Consider the following 17,411-nt stretch of genomic DNA (forward strand, 5'->3'; position numbering starts at 1 on the left):
CCTCCATTTTAGGATTTATTTTTCTTATTTAGTTTTTTTTTTCTCAAAATCCTTGGGCGTCTCCTTGTTCGATGACAGCTTTTTTGTTCTTGTCTGTAATTGTTTTGTTTTTGTCATTGTTGTTAGCAGCGCTGCAGATACCCAGATGACTGCTCAGACAGGAATCATAATGATGTTGTAAGAAGTGAGGCTGACGTGACTGAACAAAGTGGATCTTGTTCATTTCACTGAAAGAATCCAGCCTTTTATGGTTATTAGTTTAGTTATTAGTTTGGTTGTAGTTACCTGCGATATCAGGATCTGGTTGTTCTGGATCAGGTTCCCTATTCTGGCTGCTGCTTCTCTTCTTGGCATTGATCAGTGTAACAACAATTTTGTGAAATTAGTAGTTTGTCATCACGTGACATTGCAGATGACGTTGTAATCTGTGGCGAGAGCGGAGAACAGGTTGAGGAAAATCTAGAGTGGTGGAGGTATGCGATGGAAAGGAGAGGAATGAAAGTTAGTCGCGGGAAGACAGTGTGTATATGTATGTGAATGAGAGGAACTCGGGTGGAACAGTGAGGCTGCAGGGAGTGGAGATCAGGAAGTTGGAGGATTTCAGGTACCTGGGGTCAACAGTCCAGAGCAACAGAGAGTGTGGAAAAGAGGTGAAGAGACGAGTCCAAGCAGGTTGGAATGGGTGGAGAAAAGTGTCAGGGGTACTATGTGATAGAAGACTATCAGCCAGAATAAAAGGAAAGGTGGACAAGACAGTGGTGAGACCAGCGATGCTGTATGGACTAGAAACTGTTACAATGACCAAAAGACAGGAGGCAGAGCAAGAGGTCACAGAGATCACTATGTCGAGGTTCTCTTTGGGAGTGATCCGGATGGATAGGATCAGGAATAAGTCTATCAGAGGAACAGAACATGTTAGATGTTTTGGAGAGAAGGTCAGAGATGGATGGGTCATGGATGGATGGGTCATGTACAGAGGAGGGATAGTGAATATATTGGTAGACGGATGCTGGAACTGGAGCTGCCAGGCAGGAGGTCTCGAGGAAGACCAAAGAGAAGATTTATGGACATAGTGAGAGAAGATTCGAAGGACGTTGGTGTGAGAGAAGAGGATACAGAGAATAGGGCCAGATGGAGTAAGTTGATCGCTGTGGCGACCCCAGAAGGGAAAAGCCAAGAGGAGGAGAAGAAGAAGAATAGTTTCTTATGACGTGGGGTTCAATTGCATGGGGTAACTGTGTTTGTGTATTCAAAACCACTTAAGGCCAAACTGCATCTGCAAGCATTTTCCTATATTTTCATATATTATCCTGCTTTGAAGGGTAAAAATACTCACAATAAAAACACCTGAAACATAAATGTTTGTTCCCTTTCGTAGTGAATCCATGACACCGTGCCAGGGCTCCTTCCCATGCTCTCGGCATGACCCGTCCCTCTGCACCTGAAGATTTCATTCATTTGCAATTCAAATTGTTCTCTGTGAGGGAAGCAAATGAATGCAAAACTAACAGTTGATACACTGGCCCAGTATTTAGTTTGAAAAAAGAAAAAGAAAAAAACACTTTACATGTGAAAGTGTTGGCCAGGAGCGGCCCACAGTCCATGGTGCTGAAAGGTGCATTTGATGCACTCTTGGAAACTTCACTGAATGAAGGCTAAGCTAAAACCAGATGCTAAAACCTAATTTCATGGGGTTCAGCAGAAGTCCAACATCTTCTAACACACTAAAATCCAGTCTGTATTTCCATACACATTTCAACTTGAGACCATAATGATGGATATAAAATCTTCTATATGTCCGTGGCACCGCCCATGGGAGAAATTATGCCTTCAAAATACTCCTCATAAAATGCCATTTTAAAATTAAACGGTAATGAGTAAATTGAATAAACAGAATAATTTGGTTTGCTGGGAATACACAGTCTATCATTTCCTCGAATGCTGATCTTTTACATCTTATATACAGAATTAATCCCCGATCTTATATTTATTCTTTCGTCATATAACCGGCGTTTAAGCTATGGTTGTTTTTGCTGGCAATATACTTGAGGGTTGGAAGCAATAAAAAGCAAAAGCAAGCACGATGTGTGTGTGTGTGTGTGTGTGTGAGTGTGTGCGTGTATGTGTGTGTTTACCAGAGGGGGGGGTGGAAGGAGGCAAATTACACCCTGCAAAGTTAACAAAGAGACACAATAAAACACAAAATAGAAGGATGACATCCATCAGACTTTACATTTTCGTGCATTTTTCATTTGTCTGCTTCCACCCGTGTTCTCCGCCCACTCGACAACGTCAAAGCTCCGTCTCTCTCGCTTTTGTCGCCGCGTATTGGCGACGCACACAGAGTGCTGAGATTTCCGACAGCACTTAAACGCAGCATTTTCGAGATCTCGGCAGTTGCGCCCGTCGCTCCGATCAAACCCGAGGAACGAAGTTAAGAGTAAATAAACATGACACGTTCTGGAAATGTAATAACAGCGGGTTTATCGGCATTCACCGTTCTGCTGTGCCTGCTTTCAGTCAGAGGTGAGTTTGCTTGTTTTTTTCTTTCTAACCCAGTTTAAAGTTGCATTAAGCGTTTATTGTGTGTATCAGAGGCCCTCCTGCTGCATAATGTTTTGTTTATGCAGGTTTGTAGTGTCTCTTCCATTCTTATTCTACTTTCAATGGACATTCATTGAACAAAAAAAGAAGTGTGTCTGTGGCACAGTCGACATCCCAGTGTTATTTTCCATGCTCCTTTTTTTTTCTCCCCATTTTCCTCCCTGGGAGCATTTCATTGGGTCACTGTTCCTTCTGACTCACGCCAGTTTTGTTTTTTTAGTGAGTCAGAGCCTCTTGAATGATTGAGAAAAGGGACAATGTCTTCAAACTCCACACGGATTTCAAGTTCCCAGATTCTCCCGGTTGCGTTATCAGAGGAATAGTCTGTTATTACATGCAGGACTCTGTTATTACAAGAGTTATTTTGTACACAATGATTATATTTTAAGGGTTGGGTTTGAAGAAAAAGGACATTAATTTGCATCAGCCGCCAGTTCTTTTTGGTTTTTCTTACACTCGCAAATGTGTTTTAGGCCCCTCTTGAAAAAAAAGAAGCGTGTTCATATCCGTTCATGTTTAGTTTGTGTTTAACACACGCCAAACTATGTCCTAGTGGACACCTGTCCAAGGTAAAGAGAGGATACAGATGGGGAGGAAAATAACACCATATGTGCTTCTGTCTGGAGTCAACAGCAGCAAGCTGTCTCTCTTACCTGACTTCAATCTGGAAAAGCCCAGCCAAGTACTAAATGAAGCAAGTGTTGGATCTGAACACTTCTTAAACCGCCACCCTGTGGATTTGTCTGCAGTCACGCATCCCACCTGTCAGTCAGGTGGGCTGCGTGTCTGTAAACACGATGTGCTGTCATGTTGTGTAACTGCTCATTCCTGAATGAGCTGGCTGCTTCTGTTCCACCTGGCTAATCCCGCAATCTCTTAATCCCGTCCATGCACACTTAACTGTTGTCAGCTGTCAGACGTTCGTTTACAAATTGCCCTGCAATTTCATCCCATGTGACATTCCAGAAACTATAAGCCGTCCTGGTAAAGTCAATTTAAACCGCTTTAACCTTTTCTTCAAACTGCATCCTTGCAACACAACACTATCACCACTGACTGTAAAATCAACATCTATGTTGCTTGAGGTGTGAAATTCTCCCTGTGATTTGTTTTTAAAACCTCAGCGGTCGGATTTGCCCTCTTGCTATTTGTCACTTGCGAAAGTGACGACACTCGACAACCGACCGATCCGTCCTGTTCAAAAACTTTTATGAGTTCCACCATCCACATCAGGGACGCGCATTAGATATCGTCCCACTTTCATTTCCTTTTTTCCACATATAAATCGCGAATCACAATTTTCCTTGCCGCTTGTCTCTGGTTGTTGTCCCACAAGAGGCCTTTCCGTAGCATGCAGTTTGCAGGTCCATTGTTGACCCGATATCACCCGGATATGTGAACGAGAGAGCGGATGATTTTATATCTCTTCATGTGGCCTTGTGATCGCCTAGCAACCGGCTCCCCGTGACCCTGAAAGCAGGATAAGCAGTAAAGATTATGAAAGATAAAAATTAAAGTTTTTCTCTTCACTTGGGTGTTTTCAAGATCACCGGTAAAGTCATTGAGCAAATTGTTCATCAGTGACCTCTAACATAAAGTGTCTCAAAGAACGGTATTGAATATTAGCAAGTTAGCAATTGGTTTTAATTAGGGGTTAAAAAAAGTTATGTAAAAAGTATGGGAAAACCTCCATTCGCATCCTATTTATTTTTGTCATTTATGTTCTTATCCTTGTTTTTTTCTTGATTTTTATTCTTGTTGTTGTTTACTCTGCTGTCTATTTATTTGTGGATGTCCTATGTCTCTCTCTATACCCACATTTATTGATACTGTAATTTTCCCTATTGGGATCAATAAAGAAAATCTTATCTTATATCTTATTACAAAATGAACCACAAAATCACTTTTTTATAATCCTGCATGATTGAAATATCTGTGTATTTTTGCAGTGTTCAATTCATACCATCCACTTTTTTTTCTAACTCATGAAGAAAATGACCTAGAAAGCAGATTTTGTGAATCCGAAAAAAAAAAAAACCTCATGTGAGTCATCGAAACGTCCCCTTGGAAGCGTTTGTGATTTTTGACTCATGGCTCGGCATCCTGCCTCTTCCCTGGCTTGATCCACCCAGCGTGTGTGACTCAGCTCCTTATCCAGCCGAAGCTGCGGGAGGTCTGCTATCGCTCATTCTCAGGGCAATTTCATCACTTCCATAAAACCTTGTTTTCTCAGGGGACTACTGCGAGGTGAATGTCTGCCATAACGGGGGGACGTGCGTGACGGGCGTGGGAGACGAGGCCTACATCTGCATCTGCGCCGACGGTTTCACCGGAGACACCTGCAACCTGACAGAGACAGGTAGCTCAAGAGGGGAAACGCGAAAATACAAAGTTACGTGGAAAAACACATTATTTTGACAGGCCTGTTTATATTTCTTTCCAGGACCGTGCAGCCCCAACCCTTGTAAGAACGACGGGTCTTGCGAGGTCATCGCTCCGACTCGACGGGGAGACGTTTTCAACGAGTACGTCTGCAAGTGCGGACAGGGCTTTGAGGGAGCGCACTGCCAGATTAGTAAGTTCCTTCACTGTGGACTGTGTACAGGCTTGGCATGACGACTGGAAAAATTCACCTGATTATCAGAAGAAAAAAAAATCGTAAAGTCACCAGAAATCGACAAGCTGGTTGTCACAAAATTTAAAAAAAAAGTCTCAAAATACACAATAAAAAATGAAAATCAGTGTCAAAGGCTCATCTCAGCTGGAAAATATCAAAAGAATCAGCAGGGAATCAGTAATAGCTCTGGTGGCTCGGCAAGAAGGTCCCTGGTTCGATTCTGACCTTTCTGTGTGGATATTCTTCCCGTGTCTGTGTGGGTTTCCTCTGGGTTCTCTGGTTCCCTCCTGCAGTCCAAAAACCATGCAGGAGTTTCATTTAAGACCCTTAATCGGGGGATTAGAATAAGAATAAGAATAAGAATAAGAATAAGAACAACTTTATTAATCCCGAAGGAAATTGCAGTGCCAGAGTTACAGAATATAAAACAGTAATAAATAATAAAAGAAAGGCAGAATTAGAATTAGAAAACACAGAATACACAGTGGGCTAAAGTAAAAAAAGTAAAAAAAGGTACAAGTCGATGGTGGTGGTGACATTGAGTGAAAACACTGAAATTACCTAATTGAACCTGGAACTAGCAAAGCCTATTAGTTATTGCCTATAAAACAACAATCAAATAAATTATACAGAGACAAAATAAATACATTCAGTTGCATTTATTTCTTATGGCTCTATCTGCAATTTCCCCAGAGTAAATCCAAGTGAAAACAGCCAAAAAAGAATTCATTTCAAATTTCTTGTTGTAGCAAGAGGAAAAAAAAACAACGCAAAAATGAAACTGCATTAAAAAAGTTAAAATCACGCTCCCCCTGCAAATCCTGAGTGCAGGATAAGCAAGATAGATGATAAATGAATGAATCGACAGACCCGATGTCTTTTTTTGTTGTTGTTTTTGACCAAATCACAACTGTATTCAGGAAGCTTTCAGAGGCTTCAACATGAACCGTCCCTTAAAGACCACCATCAAAATGTTTTAACATGCAATAATGTCATGTAAATAGTCGAAAAGAAAGGTTTGGGCTTCTCCTTAAGCAGCGACAAGGTTATTTTTTTTTTCTATCCCAGAGCATCAGCAGAAGAGGGGATCTGTAGGCAGCCCGGGAGGCTCATGAAAGAGGCTCATTCAGCGGCTTCTGTGGTCATTCTCTTTGGTTAATTAGTAAAAAGACCAAGTCTCTTAGCATGCAGATGCCTTGCTCACAGGTCCGGCTCTGTCTGTCCCTTTTCACACAGCTGAGCTTTACAGAAATGAAAATTAAGTCTATCACATCCTCTTAATATGACTAAGTAGGCTTTGAAACGTTGCACAGCTCGTCGGTGAAACAATGACCGAAATACCGAGATCGCTTGCCCCGAAGGGCAGGACGAACAAAGCCTCTCAGTCGATGCGGAATTCAAACACGTATAAATCCCGCGTGTCAGACTGCTGACCGAAATAAAGCGGCATTACAAATTCGAGAAAACAGAGCCCCGAAAAGACTCTCACGCTGCTGCTAAAGCTATTTGCCGCGTGTGATGTCACCACCCTCCCAAAGCACACACCCTGACCACCAATTGTAGTGTGTGTGGAGTCTCCTCCTAAACATTTTCTAGTCTGGTTTGAGTCAGACCTCGCTTGATGGACTGCTGCGGAGGTGCAGGCTTGAACATCGTGTCTCTTTTGTCTGTTAATAGAAATTAACCAGTATTGTCGCTATATGCAAAATTAACCAGGCATTGGATAATTATACTTCAACCCCCAGGGGAAGAAAAGTGCAGAAAAAAAGTGCTGCAGTTTAGACCTTTAAAATGACATAATTACAGCGTGCCATTAAAAAAAAAAAAAAATCACCTTACAGTTTATTTATAGTCCCAACCCGCCAGGCTATTTCAATCGCTTGTTTCTCTGTTTTTTTCAACCCGTCGGCCATGTGTTGTGACGGCTACAGGTTTGTTTCTAAGTTCTGACTAATCCTCTTAGTGTTAACTGGAACAAGAAGTAAATACACGGTGGCGTTTGGCCCTACGTCAACCCGTCGCTCCGCTTGAAACGTGACATCTGGTTGCGTTTATCGACACTGGTGAGGAGAGGACAGGCTAGCAGATATTCGATTTTTAGCTGAATCGCCTAATAATCATATTTGATAGAAGGTTTGAGAAAAGATTCAAATAAGACTAATGCGGGCGTCAGGTTATGACAGGTCGACGTACCCTTTTTTGTCACCGCAGAGCCAGATAAGCCAGTTATTTATATTCTGGAATAACATATGATCTGGTTAGTTGCGTTGAAGCCTTGTTAGCATAATTGCCTGGAGTTTGAGAAGGTTTTTAAAAAAGCATACTGCTAACATGGCAGACAGACTCCTGCTTGGAGTCTAAGTTTTATTGCATGTCTTGTGTTTTTTTTTGACCCATTTCTATTTCAAATGATTTTTAGGTCGGTTCCGGTCACGGTCAGGTTTTTGCAAAACGTCACGGTTTTCCGGGTTCAAGTAAAAATCTCACAGAGCATCGACCGCATTTGAAGAATTTCCGGCAGAAAGACTCCATTATGGAAAGCCTCCCGAGGCGAACCTCTCTGTGCATTTGTAGTGTTCCGGCGCATTTATCCATTTCAGGCTGGGTCTCCAATGTTTGTTTGCCGATTATCGTCTAAGTTCTCCGGCTATTGTGAGTAAAGACTCAAATGTCAACCTCTTGCCCAACAAGTAATCGCTGCCTCTGCGTTCGTAGCACCGTTATCCTCTTTGTCTCACCTACTGAAACGTGATCATGAGAAATTAAGCACCGGAATCTGTTGATCTTTGCATTCGCAAGATCCTTCCTGACAAGTCACATTATCTTCTGAATATTCTGCCTTTGGTTATTCACTCACACGTAGTTCACTTTTAGTTTTGCAGGTTTTGGAAATACAGCCTGTTTGCACAGCCTGCAACTGGGATGCTCTCGATGGTAACTGAACACTAAGACTTTTTGAGAAGTTTGAGCTGCATTGAATTAAAATCCGATTTGTTTTGACGCATTGTATTCTGGGATACTCGTGTTGTGCGGATGAACGCTCCTTATGTTGTTCCCTTTTGAGAGTTGTGTGCTTTTTGTTCTTGACTGTGGATGGTGCTTTTATCGTCAGCCTTTTTCAGATATAATTACGCCACCTAGTGGAGATTAGCCGCCACTACATGGACTTGCTTTGTTGCCATGGCAACAGCAAAGCAACCTTTCACAGCTTTTAACAGTCCACAGCAAAAAAAAAAAAAAAGTGAGCGAATGCATGAGCTGCATGAGACGAACATCCGCCGTGACCTTTCACCCCCATCTGATTTGCCCCTTGTCGGCGCCGTCTCCTCCATGATGTGACTACATATTTGGGGATAGTGAGCCCTTATGAAACCCCTTTCTGTTCTACCTTCTCGCTAGTTTTCGGGCACGTGTGCAAAACATCTCCGTTGCTCTTGGGATGCACGGATTATTTTAAACTTTTGAAACTAAATTCTCCCCCTTGTTCGTAGACGTGAATGACTGCGCCAACCAGCCATGCAACAACGGGGGGACGTGCAGGGATCTGGACGGGGACTACTTCTGCGAGTGCACGTCGCCGTATGTCGGGAAGCAGTGCCAGCTACGTATGTATTTCTTTTATTTTTCTCACGCCCAAATAAATGCACCAAGTCAGCAGGCGAGGGTGTTATGAACTGGTTTGTCAAAGACTACAAAGTCTTTCGGTTAAATATCCAGGAGAGCGCGATGCAAAAATAACTGCTGGTAACTTGTGTAACTTGCGCGTCCCAGGTTGCACCGCTCTGCTGGGGATGGAGGGGGGAACTATCGTGGAATCCCAGATTTCAGCTTCTTCCGTCCACTACGGCATCTTGGGTCTTCAGCGTTGGGGTCCGGAGTTGGCTCGGCTCAACAACCAGGGCATCGTCAACGCGTGGACATCGGCCGCTTACGACAAGAACCCCTGGATCGAGGTCGGACGAACCGGATTATAACGTTTTCAATCAGAATCCAAACCGTTCAAAATGAGCTGTCAAGCTGATGGCACACAACTGCTTGTCAACCATACCAGATCAACATGCAGAAGACGATGCGTCTGGCCGGGATCATAACCCAAGGTGCCAGCCGTATGGGCACCGCCGAGTACATCAAGGCCTTCAAGGTGGCGAGCAGCTTCGACGGCAAGGTTTACACCACGTTCAGAGGGAACGGGCAGAGGAGGGACAAGGTGAGACCTGGACACGTACCACCGTCTTAGATCACCTTCGGGGTGCCTTACAAAACATGATTTCTCCAACCGGCCGACCCGCCTCTTATCACCTCCCCACAGGTATTTGTGGGGAACGCGGATAACGACAGCACAAAGACGAATCTCTTCGAGCCTCCCATCGTGGCCCAGTACATCCGCATCATCCCGGTGATTTGTCGCAGGGCGTGCACGCTGCGCATGGAGCTGGTGGGATGTGAACTGAACGGTAAATGAAATAAGAAGACGGTCACTGGATTTTACACCGACGATCTATGATGTTTTTTAGAAACGTTAACGTCCTGGTTTTACTTGCTATTTAGCAACATGCTACATGTCTTAACGCTGATTATGCACCTCTTGGTACTTTGCATCCTTCGACCGTCACTTCGGCGTCCTCTCACATGAACTCTGAGATATTGGTGTTTGGCCTCGTCTTGCTTTTCCGAATCGCTCTGATCGTCTTCAGGTGGCGGATGATTCTGGTTCTTCTCTTGAGGTTTCACTCATTGGTGTTTTCCCGTTTCTCTCCCTGTCGCCTCTTCTTTTCCCTCCCCTCTTCCCGCTGTGTCGTCTGCTCTCGACTCACAGTTTTTGCAAACACGGCAGGCTGCTCGGAGCCGGTGGGGATGAAGTCTCGCCTGATCTCGGACGGGCAGCTTTCGGCTTCCAGCTCCTTCCGCACGTGGGGCATCGACACCTTCACGTGGCACCCTCAGTTCGCCCGACTGGATAAGCAAGGAAAGACCAATGCGTGGTCCCCTGCCCATAACAACAGATCAGAGTGGATCCAGGTCAGCGTAATCCCGTAATATCGTAAGACATCCTGCATCACCTCTTTGCTGATACTTTAGACTATCCCTCTTTTTATCAGGTGGATCTGGAGAAGACGAAACGCCTCACAGGCATCATCACTCAAGGCGCCAAAGATTTTGGGGTGGTGCAGTTTGTATCTGCATTTAAAGTTGCCTACAGCATTGACGGAGAGTTATGGAGCACGGTGAAGGACGTGAACACGGGCAACGACAAGGTCAGATATATTGATTATGAATCACATTGTGTATGTTTATACTAGTCACTTTTTTCAGGGACACTTAGAGATCTAGTAAACAAAGGGTAGACAGACAGACAAACAGACTGTATTCACCCCCTAGGGAAAATAGCTTGTTGGAGCGAACAGATACATCCACATATTATAACAGGCAGCAGAACCAAAGTAAAGAAAAGTGGTCTCGGCATAGGAATAAAGACATATACAGAATGAGAGAGATGTATGAATATATATGTATATTCAGGGGGATAGATATAATAGATAACAAAATAATGAGATGGTTAAGTTACTATATGATGGTGTGAAAATTCACATCACTGTCATCCTCAAGACGGGGAAAACTTTTTTTGAATTATATTTTTTGGAGAATAAAAAAAAAAAAAAACACGTTTGTGAATGTGTGTCCGTGCATGGTATTTGTTAAAAAAAAAAGTTGAAATCAAATAATGGATTAAGTATAAATACAAGGGGGCTTAGAATCAATCCCTGTGGAACACCCTTAGTTATCGGTGAATGCTCTGAATGAGAGGTTTTGGGGGGGGTTATCCAAATTATGTGAAGTTATCTCTGTTTGAATTACTCCTTGTGAGATTGACACAAAAAAAAAAATCAACAATCTTCTTTTTATACATTTCACTCATAGATTTTCCAAGGCAACGTTGACAACAACACTCATATGAAGAATCTGTTCGATCCCGGGTTCTACGCCCGATACGTCAGAGTCGTTCCCTGGGAGTGGCACGAGCGCATCACTCTACGCATGGAGTTGCTGGGCTGCGACGACTAGAAACGTCATCTCCGATCACGTCCCAGAGCTCCGTCCTCGTCCAGACGCTCCTCGCCGTCGGACGGCAGCCGAGGGCGTCTCGCGGACGGAAGTCTTCTCGGAGACGCGTCTCTGGACGGAAGCCCCGTCGCGCTGAACGGCTGGGACTGAGACACTTGTAGCACTTTCTAAATACTGAAATGTCTTTTTTTAATGTTCATTTAACAAAAAAAAAAAAAAAATGCTCGACACACGGTTTTCCACCGAATACACGTGCTTTGATTCCACTAGCTTCCTCTTTTCCAGAAGATTCATGCAGGTTTTTCTAATCAGTGGTACAATATTCTTGTGGGTTTTTTAGATACCCTGACAATAGTAACAGTCGCCTTTCCCCAAACTCGGGCTTGAGTTTGGAGTTTTCCGCCTCCGATGTTACAACCGTGAGCACACACAGGGATACATATCCCATAAAATATGAAACAAACATCAAGTGAAAGAGTCACATCTGAACACCGGCAGATTTAACGGTCCGCCAAACTGTTGAGTTTACAGAACGATAACCATTTCTAGTGTTTTCCTGTAAGATATTTCTTGTCTTTTTTATTTCATAATTTCATTGTAATTTAATAATTTAACAACAGAAAAAAAACAAGTTGTGTAGAAGAATAAAATTTGACACTCCTTTTTTTCAAGTCAGCGGCCGGTATTGAAACAGAGTCGTTAATAAAAAAAAAAGATAAATAAATCTCGTTGCATTCTTTTCAAACAAGAAAAACTGGATGTTTTTAGTCTTCTTCGGCTGTTTTTGCTCCACTGTCCCCGATTGGGTTTGTTTGATTTCCTGCAGCGTGCATGTCAGCTGGCGGACCCTTTGTCCTTTTGCGTGTGCAGACTTGTCTGGGGCCACATTCAGAGGATCTGTGACACAAAGGGAGGGGAACGTCAAAAAAAATCGAAGGGGGGGCTGTTGGCAGGGAGCTCAGTCACCGACTTGCCTTGTGCATTTCTCAGCCAAAAGCGGCCCAAAATAGCGTTAGATCACCCCAAAACAAAAATGACTGTGTTTCACACAAGTGTCACTCCCTGATTTCTGCGTCTCATAGGGGTGTCCGATGTTGGACTTCTTCTCCTTTGCCATTTACAGGAATAATTACACCCTGATAACCCCTCATCTCCCTGCAAGGCTCACTGTCCTGGTATGTTTGGCCCCCGGCAACAGCTTTCATCTCCCTGAGAGGAACACGGTGGAGGACGGAGCATCTCTGCCAAATATGTGTTTTGCATGTGTTTTCCACAGAACGACATGGGGAGGGGGATCCAATGAGAGACCATGGTGTGGTCTGGCTAACTAGAATCATGGAAACACAACAACAAACTGAAACTGCAGTGCAAATATGAAGCAAAATACTGAGTAAAATGAATTTGTCTAATGAAGAAAAGTTACTTATAGAGATGTCACTTTAAAAAAAGATACATCAGAATAATAATTTCCATCATCTTGATAGGATAGGATAGGATAGGATAGGATAGGATAGGATAGGATAGGATAGGATAGGATAGGATAGGATGGGAAAGGATAGGATAGGATAGGATAGGATAGGATAGGATAGGATAGGATAGGATAGGATAGGATGAGAAAGGATAGGATAGGATAGGATAGGATAGGATAGGATAGGATAGGATAGGATAGGATGGGATGGGATAGGATAGGATAGGATAGGATTGACTTTATTGTCACAGCAGCATGGAAGACTGATGTCATTATTACCACGTTTATTTATATATATATATATATATATATATATATATATATATATATATATATATATATATAATGTTTGTTTTGCTTTTCCAATGTTTAATGTTTATGTCGTTTCGTGATTTAATTCTGAATTTGTAACAAATTCAGTTCTCAAGCACTTTGTCATCTTTTTGTGTGTTAGTACACAATTTGCTCCCATCCAAAATAAGTGATTTATTTCATTTTTCTTCCCTTTCATATACAGGGATGCTGTGTTTGCGGTGGCAGCTGCGTGATGTGGCCAGACGTCTGCTTTCCTGTCACTCACTGGTCGCTGGGACCCGCATGTGGTGGATTTACGTCAGGAGCCGCAGACGGACCGCTGCGCTCGTCCGGACACTTCTTCGTATTCCCGAGTATAATTCACCAAATTGCACAATTTTACTTTACCCAATTTAAAGGTCGTGTTTTATTCCTAGAACCCACTGCGTCTTTTCCAGCGACAGCAAAACTGGTTTGCGGTAAGTGAAAACCAGGTAACTCTGATTATTCAGCAATTTTGAGTATGATATGCAATTTTTGTGCGTCAGGCGTTTTTCTCTGAACAGCTTTTAATTTAATTTAAAAGAAGGAACACCAAGCGAAAAAAGCCATAATGATCCACGATGTGCGCAAATCGACTCAGACAGGCGCACTACGCAAAGCAGTTTGGAAAACAGTTAATTGGAATATAATTTTAATAGTTTTGTGATATCAACTCATAAAACGTGATGTTTTCGAGACAGTTCACAGAAATATATATTTTCAAAAGTCCCAGACAGTTGGCGAAGCGACGTTTTCATACGCGCCAGCACAGCGCCCCCTACTGGTGATATACTGTCATAACATTTCTGACTTTCTCAGAGACAATTTGTGAATGAATTAATTTGTTTATCTATTCTATTTATTTTTTTTCCACAGCTGGGAAGATGGTCGGGTTCCACGCTCTGTTCCTGCTGTTGCTTCTCTCAAGCTGGATTTCGGCTGTGCCAAGAGGTCACTTCTTCTACCAAGAGTTCCTCAAGGGGAAAGGCGACAAAGACAGTACGTAATTATTGTATCTTTTAAATCATTAAAGTGCATTCTTCTCCTCAAGATCACCCATTTTTACCAATAAACAACATATGACCGGCCCGTGAAGTTTATTCCAGCGCCGTGAAGCTCCGTGTGGCCTCGTCGCAGCCGTCTGTGTTCGCGTCGGCGGGGGCCGACGCCACCTTGCCGTGCAGGTTTTGGTACGAGCCGGAGCAGAAGGCTCCCAGGGAAGTCCGGGTCAAGTGGTCCCGGCTGCCCGTCGCCGGGGGACCTAAAACCGACGTCCTGGTGGCGATCGGGCCTCGCATTCGGACACTCAGAGAATTCAGGTTGTTAATAAAGAAAGAATCGACAGGAATTCTTTATGTATTTCATAACAAGAAGCGGCCTTTTTAGCGTGTGTGTTGATTTTTGTCGCCTGTTGTTCAGGGGCCGCGTGCAGCTCAGGCAGGACTTCCCAGGAGATGCGGCGCTGGTGGTGACTGACCTCCGGCTGAATGATACAGGCTGCTACGTGTGTGAGGTGGTGGATGGACTGGAGGACAAGAGCGTAGCGGTCGATCTGGAGTTGCGAGGTGCGAAACTTTTCCGTCATTGTTCTCTTTAAATTCAAGATTTTAAAGTTTATTCTCTTAATCAGATTTCTGACCGGCTCTTGTGTTATCGAAAGGATGATACAGGAAGCTGTTATTGAAGATAAATTGCAGGAGAAACCCAAAATGTACCAAAGGGCATCGACAAGATGCTTAATTTTGAGTAACTGTAAATTTGCAATGGAAGACAGTGTTTTGCAATGGAATCATTATATTAGGTCACATAGTTCATGTAATTTTTTTAAGTATTTCAGAAAAAGAAAAAAAAAATGCATCATACGTTGAGTAAGGAGTTGATTTCAGCAATTTAGGCAATTATTTTAAGAGGGTGAGGATATAGTGCTTTTTAAATGTTGGTCAAAACACTTGAGTGGAAAAAGAATTGCAAGTCTTATAATTCATCCGCACAGGTGTGGTGTTTCCCTACCAGCACCCACACGGACGTTACTACCTGAGCTTCCTGGAGGCCCAGCGGGCCTGCGAGGAGCAGGACTCCACGCTGGCCACCTTCAGTCAGCTCCTGAACGCCTGGAAGGAGGGCCTGGACTGGTGCAATGCAGGCTGGCTGGCTGATGGGACGGCCCAGTACCCCATCACCCGGCCCAGGGTGCCCTGCGGGGGCCACGGCCTCGCCCCGGGGATACGCAGCTACGGCAGGCGCCGGTTCCGTCTTCACCGCTATGACGTCTTCTGCTTCTCGTCTTCACTGCGAGGTGAGGTGATGTGATCTTTGGGGGGTTGAAATTTACGGGACGAGAAAACTCGTAGATTCTTGCAGGAAAAGCAGCAGGCTAGTAAATAATAGCAGGTCAGTGTTGTTTATTTTTGGTTTTGCGCCTGCAACATCTGCTATTTTTATCACACTGAGATGGCCTCTGACAGAAATTTTGGCTGATATTAAAACTCCCCGTATTTCCTCTGCATAAGTAATCAACCAAGTGAGCGCCGTGGTTTGCGCTTCCATCTCCCACCAAGGTTTGATCCCAAATGGGTCTTTGCACAATTTCCCCATGGCAACGTTGGTTTGCTACCAGGTTGTGTGTTTTATATGTGTTCCTGTCCAGTGACATCTGGGATGAGCTCCAGTGACTCTGAGTGCAGGATAGGCGGTGTTGATTAATTTAATTAAAATTTAATTTAATTGAACAACATGTTTTGTGAAACCCCAAATGGACACACCGCTCTAGATTTGGTTGAAAAGGGGAAGCCAGGTTGTTATCAGGAAAGGTAATGCCAAACATTAAATTTGTTCTGGTTGGGCTCTGAGTTTTTGAACATAAAATAATGTATAAAAAAAAAAAAAAAAAAAAAACAATTTGAGAAAAAAGAAAAATGCGCACATCCGCTACCCAGTTAGGGATGGGGGCTGGATCAGAACTATTGAGTAGATAAAGCTTTGAAAAATCCACACACCAAGAGTGCTCAGAAATTAAAGATGATTTATTTTACATAGAGTAAGAAAATGTATTATAGCATAATGTTTCATGCTAAAATCTGCTTTTCTTCAGATGCTTACCAAAATATTTTATCTATATATGTTGCATATTTTGGTAAGCAACTGAAGAACATCGGGTTTTTGCTCAAAACGTCATGCTGTAAATTTTTTTTACTCTATGTAAAATAAATTAGCTTTAGTTAAAAAAAAAAAATTAGAAAAAAAAAACACATCCATACTGCTCATCCAATGTAATCCAAGTCCAAGTGGTTTTGAAAATGGCCCATCCCGAGTCAGGAAACATGGAAATCTGAAGAACTTGGACTAATCTGCAAAAAAATAAAACCAAAAAAAAAAAAAACATTAAATCAAATGTTTTATTCAAAGGTAAAGTTTACTATTTGGAATCTCCTCGCATGATGAACCTGACTGAAGCTCAGAAGGCGTGCAACGTGGACAAAGCACATATAGCTAAAGTGGGACAGCTCTTCGCTGCCTGGAAACTGGCAGGGCTGGACCGGTGTGACGGCGGCTGGCTGGCCGACGGAAGCGTCCGGTACCCGATCACGAGGCCGCGGAGGAACTGTGGTTCTTCTGAGCCCGGAGTCCGCAGCTTTGGTTTCCCGCCCCCACAGCTTCAGTATGGAGTCTACTGCTACAAACTAGAGGACTTATGAACTGCATATCAACCTTTGGTGTGGTCCAGACTGTAAAGAATACGCTTCACTGATACCGTCGGCTCTAATTTACCGTACTTAGATCTTTTTGTAGTGATAAGACTAATGACTATGACATGTTAATTTTTACATTCATGATTGTCTCTCCTAGTCTTTGTTGTATAAGGGATTTTGTTGTTGGATCAATTAGGTATTATGTCATCTTAAAAACCTTTGTAAGAATTTTTTTCCTCGATATCAAAAAAAAAACTAGCATGGAAAAGGTTAATGCAAGGAAAAACAGAAATTTGTAATTAATTTACTTCAAGAGCCACCACCTGAATTCATTAATACGTATGATGCTGATTACGAACAGATTCATAATTCAATCACAATATGACATCACGATTTGAATTATTTCAAGACGTTACACTCTATCATCCTTTTCCGCAGCCGATAGTGCTTCAAAAGGACGGTCGGCATCTGTTCACATAAAGTTTCCAGGTGTTCCTAAATGTCACTGCTGAAAAAATGCATTTTGGGAGCCGACAGACACTGGAACACTAACCTATCAAACATTTGACTGATGAAAAAGGGAATTGCAAGGTACAAGAAAGATCAAGAGCACACATTCCTGCGTGAATCTTGT

General features: G+C 43.0%; 2 protein-coding genes across 5 annotated transcripts; both read left to right on the forward strand.

Moving 5' to 3' along the window:
- Nucleotides 1-2,337: 2,337 nt before the first annotated feature.
- Nucleotides 2,338-12,008, forward strand: LOC147235866 (lactadherin-like). 4 transcript variants are annotated; one of them, XM_086144203.1, is made up of 11 exons: nt 2,338-2,526; nt 4,838-4,963; nt 5,048-5,179; nt 8,096-8,155; nt 8,713-8,826; nt 8,993-9,174; nt 9,273-9,428; nt 9,531-9,675; nt 10,056-10,240; nt 10,321-10,476; nt 11,141-12,008. In XM_086144203.1, the coding sequence occupies exons 1-11, from the start codon at nt 2,451-2,453 to the stop codon at nt 11,282-11,284; spliced, it is 1,476 nt and encodes a 491-aa protein (XP_086000329.1). In that variant the 5' UTR covers nt 2,338-2,450; the 3' UTR covers nt 11,285-12,008. The 4 variants fall into 4 exon arrangements, with proteins under 4 accessions (XP_086000329.1, XP_086000328.1, XP_086000331.1 ...); XM_086144202.1 differs by having other exon boundaries at nt 2,341-2,526; nt 10,038-10,240; XM_086144205.1 differs by lacking the exon at nt 8,096-8,155 and having other exon boundaries at nt 2,341-2,526.
- Nucleotides 12,009-13,412: 1,404 nt separating this feature from the next.
- Nucleotides 13,413-17,370, forward strand: LOC147235867 (hyaluronan and proteoglycan link protein 3-like). The gene is made up of 6 exons (XM_086144194.1): nt 13,413-13,525; nt 13,965-14,087; nt 14,185-14,407; nt 14,508-14,653; nt 15,082-15,384; nt 16,494-17,370. Exons 2-6 carry the CDS (start codon nt 13,973-13,975, stop codon nt 16,781-16,783), a joined length of 1,077 nt encoding a protein of 358 aa, XP_086000320.1. The 5' UTR covers nt 13,413-13,525; nt 13,965-13,972; the 3' UTR covers nt 16,784-17,370.
- Nucleotides 17,371-17,411: the final 41 nt, after the last annotated feature.

Source organism: Fistularia commersonii, chromosome 3 (genome assembly GCF_037954325.1).
Source record: "Fistularia commersonii isolate RoL2024-O1a breed Wild chromosome 3, RoL_Fcom_v1.0, whole genome shotgun sequence".
Lineage (NCBI taxonomy): Eukaryota > Metazoa > Chordata > Actinopteri > Syngnathiformes > Fistulariidae > Fistularia > Fistularia commersonii.

Coding starts and splice junctions, on each gene's coding strand:
- LOC147235866 (XM_086144202.1), top strand. CDS start 2,451: ATGACACGTTCTGGAAATGTAATAACAGCGGGTTTATCGGCATTCACC. Junction 5,180..8,095: donor GGGAGCGCACTGCCAGATTA/GTAAGTTCCTTC, acceptor GTTCACTTTTAG/TTTTGCAGGTTTTGGAAATA. Junction 10,477..11,140: donor TGAACACGGGCAACGACAAG/GTCAGATATATT, acceptor TTTCACTCATAG/ATTTTCCAAGGCAACGTTGA.
- LOC147235867 (XM_086144194.1), top strand. CDS start 13,973: ATGGTCGGGTTCCACGCTCTGTTCCTGCTGTTGCTTCTCTCAAGCTGG. Junction 14,088..14,184: donor GGGGAAAGGCGACAAAGACA/GTACGTAATTAT, acceptor CGGCCCGTGAAG/TTTATTCCAGCGCCGTGAAG. Junction 14,654..15,081: donor GGTCGATCTGGAGTTGCGAG/GTGCGAAACTTT, acceptor TCATCCGCACAG/GTGTGGTGTTTCCCTACCAG.